The sequence below is a fragment of the Pteronotus mesoamericanus genome, unplaced genomic scaffold (genome assembly GCF_021234165.1).
Source record: "Pteronotus mesoamericanus isolate MK-2021 breed Mesoamerican mustached bat unplaced genomic scaffold, CSHL_Meso_final scaffold_85, whole genome shotgun sequence".
Classification (NCBI taxonomy): Eukaryota; Metazoa; Chordata; class Mammalia; order Chiroptera; family Mormoopidae; genus Pteronotus; species Pteronotus mesoamericanus.
Window position 1 is genome coordinate 11,851,649 of NW_026555329.1, and position 11,169 is coordinate 11,862,817.

An 11,169-nucleotide genomic window follows, 5' to 3' on the forward strand; every position below is an offset into this window, starting at 1 on the left:
GATTTAGGGCCATTACACACTCTAAAAGTGGTAAAATTGTATGCACTTAAAATTTTGTCATTAGTTTCAAGAGGAGAAGTGTTTTACAAATATTTCTATCTTGTTCAAAATAGAATATATTCTTATAGAATGGGCAGTCTCCTCGTCTGTGGGCACCATCAGACTAATAATAGTGGATTTGCTTTCTTTCCTTCTAGAGCTCTTTGAGTCTCTCTTCTGGAAATACAAACTATAGAATCATAAGACCTGAAATTGACTTTCTTCCCCCATTTGCTTTGTAGTCATAATTTATCTATTTCTTCATTTCATCAGATTTTATATATTAAAATTAAAAAATATAGTTAATGCATCCTATGCTACTCCTCAAAGAGCAACAACCTGTATTGTTGAAAGTTTTAAAGAGTATGTCTTCTTACCACTAACAGAGGACAGGGTTCATTGTTTTCACAGAGGTGTTTCCAGGGTGAGTTACTAATTTTAAGCTAAAATTGGAATTAAAAAATTCTTAATAAAATACAGTGAATAAAGTTAAATAATGTACTATCTTTATTTCCTTGAATGTTTAGAAAATAATTGCACATGTTTCATTTGAGGAAACAAATATTTTAAAAAATGTTACATACTACATTGTTTTATCCACATGACAGTTCCATGGGGTGAATAAAATAAATATCATTAGACATGATTTTCAAATCAATAAATAAAAATTAAGAATACAGCTACTTCATCCAAGCTAAGAATGTTAGATTAATTTCATTTCTTCAACAAATATTTATTGAATTCCTTATTGATGAAGGTGCTGACATTTTGCCCTAGAGTGTTATAATGGAAAGAAAACAAAAAGACATAATCTCTGATCTCAGTGAAGTTATACGTTACCCAGAGTCATACAAATATAAGATTCCAGTAATGATATAAGTTCTGTGAACATAATGTTCATGATACTGTGATACCGTGGTACTGTAATTATATGGTACTATTGTACTATGACAGGGTATAAGAAAGGAATTTGACCACCTCAAAGGAGGTCTAAGAAGATGTTCAAAAGAACTCAAAATAGGCCTGAGAACTAAAGGATGAGGAGTATATAACTAAGCATTAAGGGGGGAAGACTGTCCTATGCAAAGAGAACAGCGTGGTGAGGGAGGGAGTGCGGTATGCGTGAGGTTATGAAAGATGACATGATAGCACGGACTAGAACAACAGAGATGTGGGTTAAGGCAGGTGATTCAAAGGAATCAGAGCTGCAGGGCCTGGAAGCTCACAGAAAGGTTTAGCTTTAGTTCAAGAGACACTGGTGCTAAAGGGACTTTAAGCAAGAAAGTGATGTGATCAGATTTGCACGGTGAAAAGATCATTCTGGGTGGGGAATGGATTGTAAGTGAAGGCAATAATCAGTTAGGAGCTATTTTTTTAAAAGAACCCACCACTTTAACCATTTAATATATTTAAAAAATTTATTCTCACTGAGTGATTACTTTAATGAATAAATATAATGTATAGACACTGATTTGATGGTTGAAGTGGACTAAATCTTCCTTGCTGGCAATCTGTTAAGGCTTTAGAGTGGTGGTAGTAGAAACGCAAAAAAAAAAAAGAAAAGAAATCAAGATATTCAGAATATTTTAGGGATAAAATCGATAGATTGGTTATGGGAAGTAAGAAGAAGGTGCCAAGGATGATCCCGATTTCCGACTTGAACAATTGATTAAATGATAGAACAATTCCTTGGAAGAGGAGAATCTGGTTAATGTCTAGGTTATTTTCTCTCTACTTCAATATAACACAAGTAAATCATGCTCCCTGGTCAATGTCCTGGGCACATTGTTAGGAAAGTCAATTATCATCATACCATGTGATGCCAATTTTTTTATGGGTAGCATGTCAAAATGTTTATTGGATTACCATGAAATAGTTTTAACAATGATAGGATATCTTTAAGATCAGGCTATGATGCTCCAAATATCCAAGGACATAGCTGAGTCTAGCAATTGGCTCCTTAAAGAAGTTTCTTTTTATAATATGTTAATATGTGCTTATTGGTCTCTCTTAGTTTAAAAAAATCCACTTTTTCTGTGGGTTAGTAAATATCCCACATGGATTTTTTTCCCCTACTCTTTCCTTCGGGTAGAAGTGGAACCTGGCATGTGGCTGAAATGCTACCAGGTGCTTCTGGCCTCCTCAGAGAGAAGGCAGATGGCTATAATATGCCATCTCCCAGTGTCACCCAAGGAATCCTGAAAGCCTTGTTGTCTCAGATAAGAGAGGGGTTAGCAAAATGTGTTCTCCACTGAACCAAACATAATTACCCTAAATATAGTAAATAACATTTATTAAGCACATATATGACATGCATAGTCTCAGCTGGTAATTGCAGTGGCCCTAAAGGGTAGGTGTATTGTTATCTTCCTTTAGTAAATGGAGACTAAGTCTCAAAAATTATGAGACACATTGGCTAGTGACCAAACTGGCAATCAAGCTTTGCCTCATATCTCAAATTCATGATTTTAACGCCTATGATATCTAAAAAGACCACATAGGGAAAAAAATATATGAAATGTTATTCATTAAGAAAAGTAGAATCGCAAGTAGTAAATATTACAAATATTCTCTGGTTATAGTCAAGGATGAGAATTTTTTGTGTTATTTTGTTTTGTTCTCTTTTTGTCTTTATTTTTATTTTTGTTTTTTTAGACAGGCCCTACCAAAAAGAAAAACAATTACTGGGTTAAAGTTGTGGATTAAGTTTCTGTGTAGAGACATGGACATTATAAAAAGGGTTTTTTAAACGTTGACCTCTGGCAACCAACTTACAACCATAAAATATTTTGGAAGGGAGAACCAAATTTATATCTTTAAATAGATTGCAAATCAAGGTATTAATATTTTCCCTGCCAAATAGCCCATCAATTTTAGGAAAAAGTTTCACTTTTTCTCATCACCATACATATTCAAAATTCCTGTGAATTTTGTCAGCAAGTAAACCTCTCAAACCCATATTTTAAAGATTTATTGTAAATTCTTCTCAATGATTTCTCTGGATTTGATGTTAGATCAAAGAGTATAACATTAAACTCGGAAATTACTATCATTTTAGAAAATAATGGCTGGAATCATAAAGAAGCTGGCACAGAAATTTCAGAAAATTGTTATGTTTCATTGCTTTGCTTTTTGGCAGTTATGGACCTGAAAAATTTAGCATGCTCTTTAGTCCCACTGTCATATGGCTCAGCTATATGCGTGAATTCAAAATGGTTTCCATTATCTGAAGGAGACAGTCTTATTCCAGGATCAAGCTAGGTAACTGTTAATGTTCCAGATAATTGCTAAATTAAACTCTCCCCACAGATATTTTATGGCATTTATTTTGCTCTGAAAATCCCATTCATTTTTAAGGTAGCTGAATAAATCCAGTGATAATGAACTCTTAAAGAGATGAAGCAAGCAAAGAAAATATTGGCTAGATACAGGGAGAATATTTAAAAGGGAAAATGCTACCTGCCGAAGTACTTTCTAAGAACTACAATATTATTAAGACCACCCTGGTGCAAAGCAGTAAAGAGATTATGCATTTGAGTCAAATTTGATCAGTTGATGCATTATCAAAATTGGGAGAGGCAGCATATATTCTAAATCAGAATTTTCACAGAATGAATTCTGAATGGTGGCATTCAGTAGAGCAAAAATATACACATGAAATTACTTGCACTTTCATCCATTTCTTAACTATTGACCCGTTACATTATAATTTTAAATTAAAAATCATTTCTTCTACCACATGCCTTATAATTCTAGATATGAATTTCAGTATTTGCCTGTTGTTACATCAGAGGTCAGCAAGCTATGCCCTTTGGGCCAACTGCAAAAAGCTGCCCGTTTTTTTTTTTAGTGAAAGAATTTTTTTTACATTTTAAATCATTGGAAAAATGAAAATAAGATTGCTAGATTTCAAATTTTAGTTTCCATATATTGTTTTCCTGGAACTCGGCCACACCCATTCATTTGCATACATTCTATGGATGCTTTTGCACCACAGGGGCAAAGCTGAATCATTACAGAGACCCTAGAGCTCACAAGGCCTAAATATTTACCAGTTAGCCCTTTACAGAAAATGCTTGGCAGCCTCTGAATTACGTGAGCAACTGCTGAAACATCCTGCAATATATAACTCTCAAATATGATGATCTCTAGATTTAGAAACAGTGTAAACAATCCAGTAACTTAATCACTTACATGCAAACCACGGTGACAGATTGAGGTATGTCTAGCCTCGACACATCCAATTTGATGCTTTCACCCTCATTAACAGAAGAGGAATAGGCCACACTGAAGATTGATTAGCAATGTTTATATGATGATGCGTCTTTCTGGTTTTTCTCCTACCTCTCTGACTTCTTGTGCTTAGATTCCTTCATGGTACATCATTCCCTAGCTTTGCCTTTGAATGTCAGCGTTCCTCAGTTACACAGCGTAACCTCTCGCAGTCAGATTTGCCCCATTGCCCTGCAGGAATCGCTCCTCAGTGGATATCATGATAAGCTTGTCACACATAAGTCTGTCTCAAGGCTTGTTCTCGCTTCTAACACCAGACCTAAATATCTAAAAGACACTGAACATCTCCTTCAGCCTGTCCCACTCGACACCCTTGCCAAAAATGCATCTTTCTATAAAGATTATCAACACGCATATAACAAACAAAGCTATAAAGCATGAAAGTCATACTAGAATTTTGCCCTTTTCCAATATTCCACACAGCCAATCAGCTAGCATCATGTCCTGTAGATTATGCCTCCCTGAGAACTCTCAAATCTGTCACTCCCATAACTGAAGTTCATTTTGTGGTTTTTCTGGATTATGTTAACCTTCCAGCTGATCTCCTGCCTCTGGTATGGCACCTAGAGTAATGATGCTAAAACTCAGGTTTAATTTCATCCTGCCTTTCCACCATAATCTAAGTGGCATTCCTTTGCGCTCCCATGGCACCTTGAGAATATCTCTGTAGCACAATGCATATCACATTGCGTCATTGCATATGTGTCGTCGTTGGACCAAACTGTCTTTGAAAGGGGCTGTGTGTGTAATTTTGCATTTCTGCCAGCAGTGTATGAGAGTGTTGCTCTACATCCTCGTTGGTTTTTGGTGTTGACAGTGCGATCCTGTGTTTTTTGAATCTCTTTCTTAGCTTAGTCATTTGTTTTGCTGGAGAACACCCTCAAATGTTTTAAAGGACATGTAAAAGGTAAAAACTCTCTAGATCCTTTTATGACTGAAAATATCTTCATTGTACCCTTACATTTAATCAATACATTGACTAAGTATAGAGTTCTAGGATAAAATTAACTTTTCCCCTGGGGTTTGAAGGTGTTTCTCCCTGTTCTTTTAGCACTAATGTATTTGAGAAGCCTGATGCCATGCTGATTTTTATTTTTCTGTAAATGGCCTGTTTTTACTCTCAGAGGGCATTTAGAATCTTCTTTTTATCCCTAGGCTTTGAAATTTCAGAATAATATATGATTTGAGCTGGGACAGACAGGGACTGAAGGGAGGGAATGTTTTCCAGGGCGGCGCTGGACCTGAAAGTATAGAGGTGGGAAACAAGGAGTGCTCAGGGCGTTTGAGGCAGCTATGAAAGCCTTTTTTTTTTTTTTAATTTACCAACTTGACTTGTGTCATGCGTAAGAACATGTGTAAGATTTTGTCCTGTATTGTAAATTCAGGGTTTTGACAGGGTGGTTGAGAAAACAAAATTAGATAATATAAAAATAAAATAATTGAAAATTACTCTTTTGGAAGCAGGTTTGACAACACCTTGTAATGAGCATAGTTCCCTCTCTGTTTAAATCTTATCAGAATGCCTGGATAAGCCCTTGGGTAGCTAGAGGTGGTCTCCAGGGACTGGACGTTGAGCAGGGAGTTCAGATAACTTGAGGAAGAAAAACACCGCCCTTAATAATAAAAGGTGGTGGGAATATTCAATGGTGGGAAACAGGGAGCTCTGAGAGAAAACACTAATGAGTTGGGCCAAACCTGCCTGGAGCATGAGTCAGGGAAGGTCTTCCTCTCTTCCCTGATTTTAATGGGCCTGAAGAAGGTCTTTGAAGGTCACATAAATGTCTAGTGGGAATAGACACACTGTTCACTGTCTCATATGAGACACAAACCCTCTCTTCTATCTCTTTCATGAAATTCTACACTCTCATATAATAATACCTTTATGGGAGTAGGCTTCTGTTGAGGGCATCTCAAAGGAATGGATGAAACAGTAATATTTGAGTCATGTGTGCAACACTTAGCATAATGGTCAGCACCCAGTAAGAGCCAAATTTTTTTATTTGTGTTCTTATTCTTAATATTACAATTATAAGGTAGAATTACCGCACTCTGCAACCCTGACAATATAACAGAAACAGGAAAACTGCTTATAATCCATGGTCTGCTTTATATGTGTGCATCTTTATTTCATACCGACTAATTTTACAACTGAAACTGAAATCAAATGTTTTCATGTTTACATTTTCCAGTGTGCTAAACCTTCAGTTGAAATAGGAAAATGGAATTAGGAAGTGTCATGAGATGGAGGTGCCTCTCTTCTGCCTGTGCTGCTTTCCAAGGGAGTAGTGACATGTGGAAGTGATGAGTTTTTACATGAGGACACCATTTATTACTGGCAATATTTATCTTGCATTTTTTAACCAGTGCTTTTCTACCTTCATGCAAACCATTCCAGCTTCAAGGAGCCCCATCATGATTGCTTATGTTTGCCTGCAATACTTTCTCACTTGTAACCTCAGAGTCTCTTCTGAACGCAATAGTCAAAATGAAGTTGCAAAATGCCTTGCTCATACTGGTGCTCAATAAATATTTGGTGTATTGAAGAACAGCCAAGAAGTAATTACTTAAATCTTAAAAGATGAAAGCACTCAAAGACAACCTGATGATTGGTTTGTGTCTTCAGACTGCTGAAACAATGCATTTTGAATTCTCTGGAATCTCTTCCTTACTCGTTGTTGTTCTAGTAGATAGCAGGTTCTTAAAAAAAATCAAAATACAAGAGTGAGGAATATATACAATCATTTCAGGCCTGCTGAGACCCCTTAACCCTGTTTCCCCTCACCCATATGGGCAATCTGAACCTGAAGCTACACCTAAGTCTTTCCAGCGTTCTGAAGCCCACACTCGGACTTCCTGTGATTACAACAGCAGCAGTTCACCTGGACTGGAATTGCTCTCATCCTTAATGGGGTCGTTTTTGCTTCTGCTCAAATATAAAAAGACACGCAATTTTACAATGAAATGGTATATGCAGAAAGCCTGGATACATCGTAGGCGTTTCATGAATGCTGTTTCCTCCATATTATTTCCCCTGTCTAAGAGGAAAACACAAACAATTGTTTCTTATTTCCATATACAACACACACACACACACACACACACACCCACAAAGGGTGTAGATTTAATTTTTTACTGAAATAATGTTAGACTAAAGAAGCAGTTGTGCATTTTGACCATAGGACTGATTCAACAACAAGGAGGACATGTCATAGACAATTTTAAAAATAGGACTGGCCATTATCCTGCTTGGAAACTGAAAACTAGAACTCCCTGTTAGTCAGTGACATGGATTAAATGTTCCATTGTGTCAGGAGCACTGAATGAGATACTGTGCTATTTTCAAAGGCATAACAACATGTGATTTCTTTAAATAAAGGAGTGCCAATATAAAGATAGCCATAATCAAACAAAATTCAGATACCTAAAAAAATGCAAAGAGAAAACAAAATCTTATGGACAGTAATTTGTGGTATTTTAGCTCTTTCTTTGTTACACATTGATACTAACCTGATATAAATGACTACAATGCTATATTTCTTCCATTGATAATAATGATCTTATTTTCCAGTGAGTCCTAATACTATAGTCCCTCTAAAGGATTCAGTCCAGCCACTGTGAATCAGAAATGTGTACCTTCTTCCTTTAGCTGTTAATGTTCTATTTGAAGCTAAGCTTATTATATAAGTAATGTATGATAACTTCTTCTCCAGGTACTTATATAAAAAAGATGTTTTTGTGTAAAAAATATTCATGTTTATATTCAACACACACACACACACACACACACACAAACTGCCTTTCTACTTATTTCAGCATCTATATTATCATTGCCTGTGCTTGTCTTTCCTACTTGACTATAATATCTTGGGAATAGAGAATATGTATTATCTCTTTTTCAAAGTTCCAGGAACAGTGTCTAAAGCATAGTTGGGACTCCATCAATTTTGTGAAATGAATGCATGAACGATGTGTTTTTAGATAAAGCTAAGATTCAGAGGAGCTTAAAATCAATAAATAGGATATGGTATGGGGTAATGTAAAGCCGAATTGTTAAGAGATCTGATAGAGATCGCCGAATCTACATATGTAGGTGCATTCTGGTGTTTTAACCATATGGCTATCAATTCCCCATTCCACAGAATAAAAATAAAACAAAATTAGATATCCAGAGAGTTAGGGTCTGGGTTAGCCTAGTAGCCTTTTACAGGTGCAATTTATTTTTGCAGTTAATAGAAGAACACTGAATCTTCGCAGAATAACCTGATTCCAACAGAATTAAATAAAGTTGTTCATTTTTTCAGGTTTTTGACATATTTCTATCTTTCTAGACTGTGAAGTAAATCTCTATTTCCCAAAAGTCCCAGTGCCAATTTTAATGATCGTGTCCACGTGACATTCTTTTTTTTTTTTTTTTTTTTGTTTCATTGCTATTAGTGAATGACAAGTGAAGGATATTCATTTTAACTTGAAAATGTCAGGTATGCACTTTAAGAGATATATTTTTGCAGCTTTTAATGAGGTGGTGTTTCTTTTTGAAAGAAATACTCATCTCTGATGCCGGTGCTGTGCAGGTGACAACTGATATTTAATAAGCGATGGTTCCTGTATTAGTTGCAGTCCTCTAAAGAAAATGTCTTAGATTGCTTTTGAAAAACTCTTAGCATCAGTAGCCCAAAGGCAAGATATGACCTTTTTATTACATAATGATAATCATTTATTATCTTACAATGTATCTTAACGTCACAGACAAAATGCCACTTTGATAATTGCTTTCAATTAGCTTTGAGCATAGCATATATTCACAAAATGTCTTCTCTAATTTAGACTTGAATTAGAGAAAATTGCAGGCATAATCTACTTTAAGCTTCTCATTTAAGGTGATTCGCAGTTTTATATCAAAGAAATCAAAACGAGTAGCTTTAGAACAGTCTCTCAAAGTGTTTTAAGCAGGCTTTTCAATATTTGATTCTATTCTATTACCAATTAATTAACAAATTAGAAAGTAGTTCATCATTCCTGACCTTTTATGCATGTTAACTTGTAACTTTCAATTCTAATGATTGTTTTGAAATTAAGCCTCATAGTTCTCGTTGAAAGAGAGAAACAATCTGATTAGTAAGATAAATAAGGCTTGTCTTGATACCAAGTGCCTCTTGATGTTTGGTTAAAGCTGGGATTCTGAATACTATAATGTTGCATCCTTTCCTGTCTTAAATAAGTGATACATAGAAAATGGTAAATAAATTATATGAGATAATCATGTAACCGAAAGAGGAGTTTGGGCGTATTACTACGATTGAGATTAGAGGTAACAAACAGGATGATTAAAATGTGGTTTCAATTAATTTTTATGTTTTGTTAGTAAAAAGCATTGGAATATGGTTTAAATGCATATCATTATCTCTCTTAAAAATATGTTTGAAGTAATAGAAACTTAGAAGCTACACTTTTATACTTGTGCTGTTACAGTGATTTATGGAATGTTATTAACCTAACAGAAATTCTCAGGAATTGGTGTTATATCTGACATTACTTTCTTTCTCTTTTTTTTTTTCTTTAGATAAAAATTACACACAAGAACCAAGCCCCAATGCTGATGGGCCCTCCTCCAAAAACGGGGTTGTTCTGCTCCCTCGTCCAAAGAACAAGAAACCGAAGCAAGGAATAATCTTGTATTGTTTCTGTTCTCAGAGATCTAATTAGCATAATTGGGCCATGGAACACTTATGCTGGAAATCTTTAAATCATTTCAAGTCTCCTGCTCATACAAAATCATGGAATTCATCTAAAATTCATCTAAGAGTTTTTGTTACTGAGTTAACGTAAAATTCATCTCTTAGAAAATTTGTCAGTTTTTATAGGCATCTTTGCATGAAGAAAGCAGAAGTTTACATGAAGTGATATTGCAAATTTTTGTTGCATGCATTCCCATAGATTTTTTATGTCTCTCATCCATTCCTCCCCCACTTTCCATTTCCTAACATGTGATAAAAAAACATATAAACATAAAAAAGGATACCATGGGCAATGTGATTCCCAGTGTGATGTCAGTTATCAATAAGCACTGATAAGTAATGCTACAATGATCAAAAATGCAGATTGCTATACTTGTCCCTTTAGAGTCAGTGTATCAATAGTCTTTGAGGAGAAACTTTTAACTAAAAGATTTTATTAAATAGTTGTATATGATACCTTGGTGTATCTAAGTAATTTTTCTTTAATTTCTTAATGCTTCTGAGTGGAATTTAAATTACCAAGCATAAAATTTTCTTGTGCTGAAAAATAGAGAGTGGTTTTTATTTTGTATAGTTTTGTTTTTAATTCCAGAAATAAGTGAAAACATGTTACTTCGCAGTAAAGTGTGGTAATGTGACAAGCCTTATTCCTTTCTGCATGTAAACCTAGAAGATTATTCATAATCACACCAGTAACCAAATGGATGTTTTAAACTACGTGCCTAATAAACTGTGTTTCCCACCAAAGATTCAGAAAAAGATGCGTGAGAGAAATGTTTTAATGCATAATTAATTGTGGAGAAAATTTATGGCTCTTATGATTAATTTTTTGATGACTAAAAGTCTGGAAGAGAGTGAATTACCAATTAATTATAATTAAAATTCTCACCTTTCAGGGACAGTAGGCCATGCAACACAATCAAAGCTCAATGTTACTAACTTAACAGGAATTAGACATAAGAAGCTGATTTCTTGCTCTTTTGTATTTTCTTTTGGTTTTTATTAATATTAAGTGTCTATAATTTTTAATGGATCAATTCCGTACACTTAAGAAAGTAAATGATTGTATCAGCTCCTATCTAATATAAATTGATACCTGTAA

At 34.9% G+C, this 11,169-nt stretch overlaps 1 protein-coding gene across 6 annotated transcripts in view; it reads left to right on the forward strand.

The window, feature by feature from the left end:
* Positions 1–10,020, forward strand: part of DGKB (diacylglycerol kinase beta) — a 538,418-nt gene extending 528,398 nt beyond the window's left edge. For all 6 annotated transcript variants that reach the window (XM_054564443.1, XM_054564440.1, XM_054564442.1 and 3 more), the window contains one exon: positions 9,893–10,020. In XM_054564443.1, coding sequence (XP_054420418.1) covers positions 9,893–10,000 — 108 coding nt within the window. In that variant the 3' untranslated portion in view covers positions 10,001–10,020. The remainder of the gene's footprint in view (positions 1–9,892) is intronic.
* The last annotated feature ends 1,149 nt before the right edge of the window (positions 10,021–11,169 follow it).